Source organism: Periophthalmus magnuspinnatus, chromosome 14 (genome assembly GCF_009829125.3).
Source record: "Periophthalmus magnuspinnatus isolate fPerMag1 chromosome 14, fPerMag1.2.pri, whole genome shotgun sequence".
Lineage (NCBI taxonomy): Eukaryota > Metazoa > Chordata > Actinopteri > Gobiiformes > Gobiidae > Periophthalmus > Periophthalmus magnuspinnatus.
This window is the reverse complement of record NC_047139.1, coordinates 5,580,280-5,594,761: the sequence shown is the minus strand read 5'-3', so window position 1 is coordinate 5,594,761 and position 14,482 is coordinate 5,580,280. Positions and strand designations below refer to the sequence as shown.

The 14,482-nt window shown below is 40.9% G+C and overlaps 1 protein-coding gene across 2 annotated transcripts in view; it reads right to left on the bottom strand.

Annotated features, from left to right (window-relative positions):
- gabrg2 (gamma-aminobutyric acid type A receptor subunit gamma2) overlaps positions 1-14,482 on the bottom strand; it is a 149,766-nt gene that overhangs the window by 117,746 nt on the left and 17,538 nt on the right. For both annotated transcript variants that reach the window (XM_033978917.2, XM_033978916.2), the window contains exon 2: positions 1,257-1,396. In XM_033978917.2, coding sequence (XP_033834808.1) covers positions 1,257-1,396 — 140 coding nt within the window. The remainder of the gene's footprint in view (positions 1-1,256; positions 1,397-14,482) is intronic.

Genomic DNA, 14,482 nt, shown 5'->3' with positions numbered 1-14,482 from the left:
AACTGAACAGTGAAAACAGATTTGAGATTGAACTGAGCTTAAAATGTCTGTGTTTTAGATGCACATGTTTCTATCCCTCTCTGTCTTTCTCTGAGTCCTTGTATAAATAAATGACGCCACACTGCTGCTTTTCACTCGAGTATTTCACGTGTTTTTGCAGATTGAAAGTGCACTGCTTTTGTGTAAAAGGGCAGACCAGTTTTGTGTGTTTAGAGCGATTAGTGATCTAAACTGCTGCGGCACAATGACGACCGATGGGACAAAATGGCAGCCACCTTTACTCAGCAAAGCGTGAGTGGAGAATTAATAATGTTACAAATTGTCAAGCGACCTTAAGCATTAACAAAGACGCAGATGCAGATCCAGAAGTATTTACTGGATCGGATATCAGTTTCCAAATAACGGTTGGTTGGACTGACGTAATAAGACTCTTTACTGATCGTAGTTACCCCAGAAAGTCTGAATTTTTACTTACACAAAGCTGTTCTTTAGTTACTTGAGGGATAAATAACAACTAAATAACACTTGTACTCATTTTGGTTTAAGGAAATATAATGTTATTTTTCGTCTGCATTGGTATCGGTTGATGCTGCTGCTGTGAGCCTCGTCATTTTCATTTTTTTGTCTTAAAATATTCGTATTAACTCACTCTACTCTACATTTATTTCGTTATTGTGCCTGTAAATCAAGATATGAACATTAATAACAAACAACTCAGGCGCCGCTCATGGTAGCGTTAGCAACAGGTTTGATTGACAGCGTTGCTAAGCGCCTGCTCCCTGCTAAATCAGTCGTGCGGGGCGGGAAGGGGCGTTACCTTCAACAGCCTCGCTCTGGATTGGTTCTTTGGTTGCTATGATACTTGTGGGAAGAGGTCCAAATTAGCCGCTATAACTGCTAGCCTCAATGAGCTTCATTTTCTTCAAGCTATATTCAGTTCAATTCATCTTTATTTGGGACTCGTGGTCCATTTTTATATAGTATCGATATTGGTATCAAAACTAAAAAAGCTGGGTCTGTGTCTCCATAATCATGTGCGCACATTCTGTTCAGGTTCTATGGTTAGTTAATTTGTCACATTATCAAGTGATCAACTATTAACTTTTAACAATGAAGTCTTCACGCTTTATTAAGGCTAATCGCTTTTATAAAGTGTCACCATGTTATTAACTAATGACAGACGATAGCCTTTTTGGTAAAGCATTCTGCAGCTAAACCTCCGGCACGACTATGATTTAAGCAGAAGTGACACTCACCTCCGATGTCCGGGCGCAGCTTGTTGTCGTAGCCGTCCAGGAGGCCGTTGAGGATGTGGGTGACATCGCTCTCGTACACTTTGGGGGTCAGCACCCAGGTTTTGTTGGAAACCTCGTCATCGTCGTCGTTTTGGAAGGAGCTGCACAGAAGAGAACAGGCAAGAAGAAGTTAGCTAACATCAAACTACACTTTTGTTCAAATATTTTTAAAAAGTAACCTTGATTATGAATTTACAAGTGCTACTTTTGAAAATAACTTCTGCTATAAATAAGTCAAAAACATTTTATTAAGGCTGTAGTCGACTAAAGACCGATCGATTAATCAACTAAACCAGGGCTGTGGCCGCAGTGACCGTCTGCAGAAGCAAATTTTCCATTCATTTTTCCCATAGACTTTGGGAAAAATGTAAAAAATTAAGAGTTCAACGGCATTATGGAGGCTAACCAGCTACATGCTAACTAATATCCAGAATGCAGTGATTTTAAGGGGGAAAAAAAATTCAAAATTCTGCTAAATGTGCTAATAACCTCATGTTTTATAAAGTTTCAGAAACAGATTTTAAATAAAACTATAGCTCTTGTGGTCATTAGTTACCACATAGATGATTATCCCTGAGCAAGATTTTAAACTTTTAATATACAGGTTATTGTTTTTTTTATTATTTGTTTTTGTTTTTTTCAGAAAGTCTGTAAGAGAAATTAATGTCAAATTTAGTTCCAGAGCAGGGTGGGCGGTCACTGATGAGCTCCATTATGTTTTTCTATGCATCTACCCTATGGATGTCACAAATTTTCATCGCATTTTTGAGTTATGATTATTGTGAGGAAAAATACTGCAATTGTACGATTATTTGCGATTATTGACCAAAAAAAAGGAAAAAAAAAAAAAAGAAATCAGTGGAACTGAGGCCTGATTACATACGATGCAGCTAATTTATGCAATTTATGTGTTTATAATTACATTCAAACCCTCCTTATAACGTGCACCTTGTTGTATTGCATTGTTCAAACTTTAAACTTAAAAACATGGGGCAAAATAAGGAATTATATAACTTCTAAAATTGATTTAATTCCCATCTGCAATTATTGGGCTCTGGGCTTTTAGTTCAAACAAGTTATGGGTGAAGTTGGTGCATTAGGTTTTTCTGTATCTGCCCCAAACTGCAGTAACAAGACTATTACTGCATAGGAGTTTGAGGGAAAAATATATTTATGTAAGAAAAAAACAAAGACAAAAAAACAAAACAACACAATCTGCCTTTTTACATATGAATACCCCAAAATCTTAAGCTCACTCACACTCCCATATAAACTAAACCATTCTCTAAATAAAGTAATATGTGGACTACTAAAAATATTGGTCGACTGGGTCTGATAAATTGACCAAATGACTGGAAGTCTACAGTTCTACAGTCTCTACTAGTCAAACTTCACATCACGTACCCACAATGTCGTTCAAAATAGAAGCTCTATGTCAGAAACTCAGAAAATTCTAAAGAAGCGTGGGCCTCAGACATCATCTATTCCCTTCCAAGACCCAAAGCAAACAAAGGAAACAAAGAGAACAGGGCTAGCCAGCATGCTAATAGGTGTGAAATCACATATGAGGGGCTTGAAAGACTACGCCAAGTAGGACTCAGGCACATAACAGACCCAGCCTACAAATAAATTTTCTTTTGCGATGATATTTTGCGACCTTGACAACTGAGGGATTACACAGGTATTGTCTCAAGTAAAAGTATTTTAGGCTGTACTTTGCTTCAATTTCATAAGGCAATTCCGTTATTGGAGAAGCTAGTGATTTAAATACCAGGATGCTTGTTATAAACTCTTTTTTTTCTGTTATAAACACTTAACTCACTGTTCAGCTCTTTGTTTCCAATCACTGTGACCTGTACTGACGCAAACTGAAATGTTAAACGTGGCATTAGCGTAGCATTCGTAAACACATGGCTCGCCTTAACGTAATCGTACCATTTCAAAGTTGAACCCTGCATTTCATATCACACACAAGCCAAGACATGTTTACGATTTGAGACATGCTGATAATGTTTAAATCATAGAAATAATAAAAAGAACTCCGCTAATTTGTTCCCATTTGGAGCATAAAACGACACACGTCAACATTACAGATGGCAAATATGAGATTACGCAGGTGACAGGCCTTTACATGTAATTATGTTTTCCGTGTGCGGTTTGATCATGCGTGTTAATGTACACCGCCGCACCAGCTGAGCATCACCGATACAACTGTGAGGGGCCAATGTACAATAAAAGAGAGTGTACGTGTTCATTTATATGTATTTACAGTTACAGGACCTACAACAACAGCATTTTCTCCAGGACAAATACAAGTCATTTTGCTTTTTTTCAATTCAATTCAACTTTATTTATAGAGAACATTTAAAAAAAACAACTTCAGCTGACCAAAGGGCTTCACATAAAAGTCAACAAATACACAGAAAACACGATACATAGGAAAAGATAAATAAAACACCAAGAAACGCAAAGATATCCTGTCTAGCTAGTATTAAAAATGAGATTTCGGACTGTAACCAGCTTCTTTTTTCCCACGATTTCAACCCTGCAGCTTATACAATGATGTGGCTCGTTTACAGATTTTTCAAACGGTCAACGGGGGGCGCTCTCTAGCAGTAAACGCAAAAGTGAGACAGACGTGGGGAAAGATTACGCGCTGAAGAATACACTAGTTTTGATTTTGAACAAATTTTGCGCATCACGCCACAGCCTCATCATGGAAAACACACAAAGAAATGAAAATAATGCAGCTTTTAAGATAAAGGCAATGGATCTGGCGACAAAGAAGGAAATAGAGCCACTGCACGTAAGCTCAGCATCAAAGAAGGAAATAGAGCCACTGCACGTAAGCTCAGCATCAAAGAAGGAAATAGAGCCACTGCACGTAAGCTCAGCATCAAAGAGGAAATAGAGCCACTGCACGTAAGCTCAGCATCAAAGAAGGAAATAGAGCCACTGCACGTAAGCTCAGCATCGAAGAAGGAAATAGAGCCAGAACTTAGTCAATGTAAAAAGGAGGAAAAAACATGCAGGTGTGTTCATCCCGTGTTGGTGCCGTACTGCCGATTTTCAGGGACAGTTTGAAAAAAAAAAAAGCGCATCTTAAATTAAAACAAAACGTGTAAATATCTCACACTACAACATATCTGTAACATGCGGCTTATATTTAAGTGTAACATATTTATGTAAAAATGTATTTTCTTTTCAAATTTAGCTGGTGCAGCTTATATTCAGGTGCACTTAGTAGTCCGAAATTACGATACTTATTTACTAATACTTGAATACTAGTACTTTCTATTAGAAGCTGATTGGGGTTATCTTAAAAGAAACAAAAAAAGAAAAGATATTGAAATGGTTGTGTGGAGATTTGGACTGTCTTTTTAATCTCTTTTATTTATTTCTGATTTTGCATAAGAGATGACTACAAATAATAGAAACAAACAGTGTAATATTTCAAATAAAGAGGGTTGTATTAATTTGTGCCGTATGTCGTGCCACATTTTCGCACTTTTCTGTAGAATTGCCACATTATCTTCATTTTTGTCACATTTTTGTCATATCTACTTAAATTTCGTCGCGCCGTCTCAGGAATCTCCAGGCATCAACATTTTCTATTGAAATATACAACAAATATGAACAGAATTTCACAACTAAGGACAAGTTAAGCTCCAAAAGATTCATACTGAACCAAATAAAAGTATGTGGCGCCTTTTCCAAGTCATGTTTATGTAACGCTTCAGCAGACGTCTCCATGTTGTGACATAAACTGGGTGATAATCTCATGAGATTAAGGTTAGAGTTTTTTTTAGGACAGCCAACCACACACAGCGGCAATGCTCTGGGCTGTAATTATGTGAACAACTTTTTATATTATTGGGTCTGTACACAAGATGTTTGCTTATTTAGGTCTTAAATTGTGTCTTAATGAACGAATGTAAAGAAAAGTAAAACAAAATGATGAATTTAATCTCGCCACATTATTTTAAAGCTTTTTTAAAAGGAACTGTGTAAGATTAAGAGTTTAAATTTCATAAACTTGACTCAACTTGATCAGTATCTCCAGATAAGACGTAGACATGTTCAAATCAAATATAGATTTTACTGATAACAATTGTAACGCTGATTTATTCTGAATTACAAAAACATTGGACATGAAGTGCCATTTATACATCTCTCATTTGGGTTGTGTTATGGCATTTTTTACCCTAAATCTTTACTTGTATCATCACGTACTGTTATGGATCTCTTTGACCGAACCTTCATGATACTATCTGTTATTACGCACGGGTGTTAGCCTACGAGATGTGTCCAGCGACCTCGAGCCACCTGGACTAGACTAAACTGGTACTTTTGTTTTAACGGTATAAACACACTGTACGTCTGTTTATTTGTGAGCTGAGGGCGAGACGACACTATTAGCGACAACAGCTTTTTGACAATTGTGCGCACAACTGATTTGATAAACCAGACGTTTTTGATTCAAGACAACTTACTCTGTTGATTTTATATTTTTTAAGGTTTTTACTATAGAAATTCCACAACAGTTGCCAGTTCCAATGCTGAAATCCAGTTGGTTTACACCTAAAAAGGACTCTCACTGATCTGAATCCTTGCTACGTAAATCCCAGCAACTTGTAGCCAATCATTAGTCAGTGCTAGTGCAGCCTCTACAGCTCAGCGAGTGGATTCTTGGAGGTTCTGAGGTTTCGCACAAGGCCTGGTCAAATATGGAGAATGACAAAAATGTGTACGTGTCCTCTATCTGCAGGTTTAGCTCCGGTAAGACCACAGACCACATACAGCTAGCTTAATAAAGACTAATAAAAGTCATAAAATAAAGTTGTCATATAGTGCTGACGTGGCCCTTTGTTGTGTAACTGTTCCTTTCACAGCTTTGACACCTACAACAAAAACCACTTCAGATGCACTGTCCAAATGCCCACAGCCTGACCAGATGACCAGCAGAGCAAACTCATTATCAAAGTCAAAATAGGTCATTATGTTCTTCTAACGGCTCCAGAAATGCTAAAAAAATAACGGCCAATTTTCCAAACCAGTAAGTGAGCCTGCATCATATAACAGCATGAGTAGGAAGATGTAGTTTGGTATTGTTAAAGACAGTTAAAGACCAGTGCGTGACTTTTTATTAACTAACCTTGCAAATATTTGACACAAATTATTATCTTACCATCTAATTTTTTGCTTGCCTTGTTACCCTTTATTCATTTAAAAATGCAATACTCGCCTAAAACAACGTATTACCTGTTTTATAAGTTTCCCTTAAATCTATGATGCTCTGAGTCTCTCCTCCCTTTGCTCACTGTGCTAAGTCACTCCCCTTTCGGAGCGCTATCCCAACACAATCGATGCGTCTAACAAAACTACTGCACATCGCATCAGGTTTGTGAAGTTGTTTGGTATAGTTTTGCATCAGGTCTTTGTATATTTATGAAGAACAGTTAACAGCAATCGTCTCCAGTTTCAGCCTTTAATGGCCCTACTATTGTTCTCTTTTGTTTCTTTAGTTAGAAACAAAATCACACAACTAGAGGTTAGCAACGTTTTCTGACATGTTAATAAAACTGACTCTTGTGAGCTTTAAAAGTTGTGTTTTGTTTCATTCACACATTCTTTATTATTTGTCTATCTTGCAAAATAAACAAAAAAGAACAATAGTAGGTCCATTAAAGGTTGTATAGGGCCATAGGTTTGGCAGATTTAACTTCGGCTTTTGCTATGAACCGTAAGGAGGGTTCAAATAGGGCCTAAATCGCTAAATTACTGAAACATCAACACAATTAAACACCTAAATACAAGCACAAAGTCATATTTTCTAAGGTTATAATTGACTAAAATAATTCTTGGTCGACTAAAGACATGCCCTGTGCGTCGATTGATCAATTAAAAGGCGGCGTGGCATTAGCAAACGCAATTACTCATTAGTCAAATCTCAATGATCCACCCATATTTGACTCAAAATGCATCAAAAACAACAGAAAAGTACTAGTAAGTTTTGTATTTGTGAGAATCAATCCACTCTGTAATTTCTCCTTTCTCATATTATGCAACACAATCTTTTAAAATCCCCAAATAATTAGGCAAAAAATTAAAAAAATAAAAGCTTGACTAAGACTAGGGCTGAATCAGATTAGCGGTTTGCATATTAATTAGAAGATTCTGTTCAAAGTCCCATTTTAAAACCAACCAGATGCATTAACGTTAACTGAAATCTGAACTGCTAAACCGATCCAAGAACCCCATGCATTTCAGAGCGCGTTTGTAGAGGTCTAAACTGCACGATTTGCAAGTTTTAGACGCGATTAGACAAAATATGTTGTTTGTAGAGGGAATTATGCGACTTAAATACTTGCTGTGTTTGTGATTTGCTAATGCTAACTCTTATTAAAAGCATAAAATGTAAAATAAAACAACCTATTACAATTAAAACAGTAGACGACAGCTGCTCCGTCGGCGTGTGTGGAGTGTTTTTTTCCACTGATCCGAAGGTTGGCGGTTCGAATCCCGCTTTCGATGCAAACGCTGACCCACAAGTTGATGGTGCGATTCTAGCTCAAACAGATGAATGCTTTTGTTGTGTGGATTAACGTAAAGGCTACTTGATTGTTTTATACGTAGATTATTTCAGTATTTGTCATGCCTTAGCGTTAGCACTGAGACACAAACACCGAAGTGTCCTCTGCTGAAGTTTTCACCTCATTCGTTTAGTCTTTAACATGTTTCACCATCTTATCTTTAATTAAATATGTATTATTCTTAGCGAGACTCACCAAAAAACTCATAGGCTGTGTCCAAATGTCCACACTACTCCCTACTTTACTGCACTGCTTAGGGATCGTGCCATTTTTAGCGGTGTCCGAATGTCCAGTTGGTGAAAAAGTCGTGCACTAAAAATTTCCCACAATGCACCTTGAAAAGTAGTGCGCATCGGTGATCACTAGACTGGGCGATATGAACCACAATGCATTGCGAGAGCCGGGAAAACGACAGCAAACAGAGACAGGTGTTTAATTTGACCCAACACGACTGAATGAAGCAGATGGAAGTGCTGGTTTATTGCGCTGTTGATCCCTGATTATGAATAAAACTCTAAAATAAATTAAGTAAACCATTGCTGTGTAAAGTTGTTAGCGTATCCTAGGCTGGACTGTTAAAAGAGCAAGAAAAATTCGTCCGTTTGCGTGAGATCCAGCTTGACAAAAACGTGTAGGGTTATTATTAGTCCATAAATACTTCTGTGCCAGTTCAATCTGACCATTATTTATGACAGAAATCAAGTTTTATCGGAGTTTAATGGACTTTTTTTCCCCGAATATAGTGAATCGCTCTGTGAATGAGGCACGTTACAGTCTGATAAAGAGCGCAGAACTATGTAGTAAATGAGGGGTTAAGGGTGGACATTCGGACGCAGCCGTAGCGACAGAATTGGACAGGAAGTAGCGACGCTAACACTGCAGTTCCCGGGCACGGTTGTTGCACAAATCCAATCGTGTCCACTGTTGTAATTTCGATTCGATTGCGATACATCTTGCCGTAAGACTCCATCGACTTAGCCAACCTAGTTTCTCCCTCATTTACAGCGACGACATGCTTTCCATAACGTGTGCATCCGTGTGCGCATTACGATTCCAACAGAAGGCTACAGACCAAATATTATGCATGGGCCATAATTAATATTCTGTTAGCATCGAGCTGCCAAGAATTAGCATGAGGTGGGAGGAGTGGGGCGGCTACAGAAGGCTGCCTGCAATGTGAATACAATGTTAAATGCATATACACTACGTTATCATTGCAACGCTGCAGACTTCAGAGTACAGCTGTCAAACGTATCGAAAATGAGATACAAAATCGATACTAAAACTAGTATCGACTCTAGATATAGTATACACCCGTGGACCACACAGGAATTACACAGATGGTACTATAAAAGAAAGTATTATGATTTAATGTTGAAAATCACATTCTATTGTCTAAAGAAAGTATTGTTTTTCTTTTAATTGTGGTATCGGAATTGGTATCAAGTCCATTCCTTAGTATTGAAATCGATTAAGACGTTTTAGTATCGTGACACTAGTAAGATCTAAATGGATTAATACTTGTCATTCAAAGCTAGTAACATGGACGTCTATAAATAAGGCAAAACCGTGATTATACTATTTCTAACCTTTTGATTAAAAGTAAGATTTAACCCTGGTAAAAAAAAAAAAAAGAAGAAAGAAACAGGACAGAACAAGAACTTAAAAAAAAATGGGATCAAGCTTCGATCAAACCAGCATTTGCACAGTTCATAATTATCAGGGCCGGATGATAGAATAAAAAAAAAAAGAAAATTAAAAAAAAAAAAAAAGAAAATAAACAAATGTATTATTATTATTAAGGGGAGGCCATGGAGGAGGACTATCGGACGGCCTCAAAGAGATTCTGGCAAACCGTCCGACGCCTCAGGAGGGGAAAGCAGTGCTTCACCAACACTGTTTACAGTGCGGGTGGAGAGCTGCTGACTTCGACTGGGGATGTTGTCGGGCGGTGGAAGGAATACTTTGAGGATCTCCTCAATCCCACTGTCACGTCTTCCGAGGAGGAAGCAGAAACTGGGGACCCAGAGGCGGACTCGTCCATCACCCTGGCTGAAGTCACTGAGGTGGTTGGCAAGCTCCTCGGTGGCAAGGCTCCGGGGGTGGACGAGATCCGTCCTGAGTACCTCAAGTCTCTGGATGTTGTGGGACTGTCTTGGCTGACACGTCTCTGCAACATCGCGTGGCGGTCGGGGACAGTACCTGTGGAATGGCAGACCGGGGTGGTGGTCCCTCTGTATAAGAAGGGGGACCGGAGGGTGTGTTCCAATTACAGGGGAATCACACTCCTCAGCCTTCCCGGTAAGGTCTATTCCAGGGTACTGGAGAGGAGAATCCGACCGATAGTCGAAACTCGGATTCAGGAGGAGCAGTGTGGTTTTCGTCCTGGTCGTGGAACACTGGACCAGCTCTATACTCTCCATCGGGTCCTCGAGGGTTCATGGGAGTTTGCCCAACCAGTCCACATGTGTTTTGTGGATCTGGAGAAGGCATTCGACCGTGTCCCTCGTGGTGTCCTTTGGGGGGTGCTCTGGGAGTATGGGGTCCGGGGCTCTTTGCTAAGGGCTGTCCGGTCCCTGTATGACCGGAGCAGGAGCTGTGTTCGCATTGCCGGCAGTAAGTCAGACCTGTTCCCGGTGCATGTTGGACTCCGCCAGGGCTGCCCTTTGTCACCGGTTCTGTTCATTATATTTATGGACAGAATTTCTAGGCGCAGCCAGGGGCCGGAGGGGGCCTGGTTTGGGAACCACAGGATTTCATCTCTGCTGTTTGCAGATGATGTTGTCCTGATGGCTTCTTCGAGCCAGGACCTGCAGCAGGCACTGGGGCGGTTTGCAGCCGAGTGTGAAGCGGCTGGGATGAGAATCAGCTCCTCCAAATCCGAGGCCATGGTTCTCGACCGGAAAAAGGTGGTTTGCTCTCTCCGGGTGGGTGGTGAGTCTCTGCCCCAAGTGGAGGAGTTCAAGTATCTCGGGGTCTTGTTCACGAGTGAGGGAAGGATGGAGCGGGAGATTGACAGGCGGATCGGTGCAGCGTCTGCAGTGATGCGGTCGCTGTATCGGTCCGTTGTGGTAAAGAAGGAGCTGAGCCGGAAGGCGAAGCTCTCGATTTACCGGTCAATCTACGTTCCTACCCTCACCTATGGTCATGAGCTTTGGGTAATGACCGAAAGGACAAGATCGCGGATACAAGCGGCTGAAATGGGCTTCCTCCGCAGAGTGGCCGGGCGCACCCTTAGGGATAGGGTGAGGAGCTCGGTCACACGGGAGGAGCTCGGAGTAGAGCCGCTGCTCCTACACGTTGAGAGGAACCAGCTGAGGTGGCTCGGGCATCTGCTCAGGATGCCTCCTGGACGCCTCCCTAGGGAGGTGTTCTGGGCATGTCCCACCGGGAGGAGGCCCCGGGGAAGACCCAGGACACGCTGGAGGGACTATGTCTCTCGGCTGGCCTGGGAACGCCTTGGGGTCCCACCGGAGGAGCTGGAGGACGTGTCCGGGGTGAGGGAAGTCTGGGAGTCCCTGCTTAGACTGCTGCCCCCGCGACCCGGCCCCGGATAAGAGGAAGAAAATGGATGGATGGATGGATTATTATTATTTATTTTCTTTTTTTTTCTATTTTTTTTTTATTTATTTATTTTGTTCCATCATCCAGCCCTGACAATTATGAACTGTGCAAATGCTGGTTTGGTCCAGTTTTAATCATGTTTTTTTCTTTTTACTCATTGATTGATCAAGATAATTTTTGTTTTATTTATCTGATTTATTTTTATCTTACTAAAAATAAATAAAAATTGCTTTCCATATTAATTTTCCAAACAGAATAAATACATAATTTTAATTGTTACCACTGAACACATAAAATAGCCAATATTCTTCCTCCAAAGTGTTTTTACAGCCAGAGAATTGGCTGTGGACATCTCCATATAAAAAAACAAACAAAACAAAAAGAAACAAATTTGTTTTCCTGCACAGCGCTAACATGGCATAAACCCAAAGCATAATCAGACTCAGTAGTACTAATATACAGGCCAAAATCTCTCCGAAACCAGTCTAACCTAGTACAAAGCAGATACACGTTAAGCGCTCACACATTGAGAACGCCCCGAGATAATTATATGCACCTTTTATTCCATTTATTCCACCAATCTGCGCTTAATTAGCCTGTGATTTACGATGGCAGCAGTTCATTACCGCATCAAAAGGTCGGTACTGGCTAGAATATATATTCACAGAGCTCAGAGGTGGGATTGGATCAGGTTAGAAGACCCTGAAGAACACAGAAAACATGTGATCGGATTATAACACAGCCTGATGCAAAACACTAACCAAAGATCTCATTAAGGTCATTATTGGCGTGGAGAAACAAGGGATTTCTGCGGGGCGGTCGGTGCAAAATAGATAAAGAAAGTCAAATAAAGTAGTTGACAGTATTGGGCTGAGTTACAGGTGAGATCTGTGGAAAGGAACGCATGATTTGTCAGTTTTGTTCACCAATAAAAGCACATTTAATTGAATAAATGCAAGATACGTGTCAAAAGCCATACTGTGGACCATTGCAGGCAAAGTATACATTATATTTCTGCTCGTTTGTGTTTGATTTTAAAGTTACTTCACGTTCTCGAGCTTCAAAAATCAACGTTTTTCTGAATCCGTAACAAAAAATACGATTGCGATTTGCCTACTCCGAGATCAGTTCATTCCAGAAACGAGCTTTTTTTGTGGGAAGGACGCGTCTTCTCATCGGCCACAACATAAAGTAGTGAAGTTAATAAAAAGCTGTGTTTATTGCAGTTCTGTGGCTTTATTGCCCCATGAGACATTACACAGGGAACCTCAACCGCTCCACTCAAACAACGTCAGTAACATAGAAGCAGTTTATAAAGTTTTCATCTACATCGCGGTTTAAAGTAGTCGGTGTGTTATTGCAGTGTTCGCTCACGCTGTCAAAGTTTTACTCAACGCTTTTATATAAACATGGTTGGGAAATGGGGAATCTTTAATCCGAATTTTGGCGGTTCAAATCCCAAGTATATGCTCGTTTTGTGTCCTGTACGTCGCCTTTCGATGTAGCACTGAGGGACTGGAGGTGGATTTATCTTCCGTAGGACTCTCTACCCAAGCCATTATTATAACTCTCTCTATCTATACGTTTTAATTAATACAAGTTCCCTCTTTGAAAGCACGCCGTCTATGTAAGAGCGTCTGGTGAATGGTCAAACACGTGCTCTTGAACTAGAACACATTTACAATATGTCGGGGTTGCATTTTTATATAGCGCTTTTTCCACTCTTCAAAGCGCTTTACATCAAGAAACCGCTCGCACACATTCATACACCAGTGTGCGCAGACTCTGGGGGAGAGGTGGGTTAAGTGTCTCGCCTGAGGACACGGCAGCGGCATTCGTTTGTGGGACCTGGATTCGAGCCGCCAACCTGTGGGTCAGTGGATAACACTCCAACCGAGCTACCGTCACCCCTCGTAAAAGCAACGATTGACAAAAAGAGACTGGATGACGTTGGTTATACATAATGTTGGGGGAGAACCACGTGGAACCAACTTGCTCGGGCAGATAATTACTCGGTTACTGAAGAAACATTGTTGGATTTTCTCGATTTACAGGTCAATCTACGTTCCTACCCTCACCTATGGTCATGAGCGCTGGGTAATGACCGAAAGGACAAGATCGCGGATACAAGAGGCCGAAATGAGTTGGGCGGCTGGGTGCTCCCTTAAAGGCGGGGTGAGGAGCTCGGTGTAAAGGTGCTGCTCCACCACGTCGAAAGGAGCAGCTGAGCTCAAGCATTTGTCCTGGATGCCTCCCTGGACATCTCCCTGGGGAGGTGTTCAGGGCATGTCCCACCAAGAGGAACCAAACAAGGGGGAAGACCCAGGACACGCTGAGGGGACTACGTCTCTCGGCCGGCCTGGGAACGCCTTGAGGTGCCACCGGAAGAGCTGGACGACGTGTCTGGGGTGAGTGAAGTCTGGGAGTCCCTGCTTAGACTGATAGATTCGGATAAGCGGAAGAAAATGGATGGATGGACATAGTCGGATGAGAACCATGGTAAAACAACAGCTCGTGACCTTTCCAGCGAGACAGTTGTTTCTCTTTCATGGTTCAGTTCAGGCCTGTCACGATAACATCTTGTGAAATACGATAAATTGATGGCATAAATATCGACAATGAACAATAATACTGAAACTAACCTATGCCACTGACACAATACAATACATAGGCCTAGGTGGAGCTAACAGTTCACTCTGAAATACGTTCTATGTCTATGTAAAATGACGACGCAGCATTATATTTCCATCAAAAGAGCGATTATTACAGATATCGATTTAGTTCATCGCGTCCTGCCCAAGATGTACCACAAATCTATTTCTCCTTTAATGTGCAACACACCCTGGGACACTTCAGTAATTACTTGCAGATTGTGTCAAAGGACAGACTGCAGCATTTCAATTAGTCTGCTAAATAATGCAGACTTGTTATTTAATGTCAAGGTAACAACAAAAAGGTGGAAAACAGGAATACAAGCACATGTGACAGTACGCAGAATCGAGTTTTCAGAGCTTTGGACCATGTTTAAAC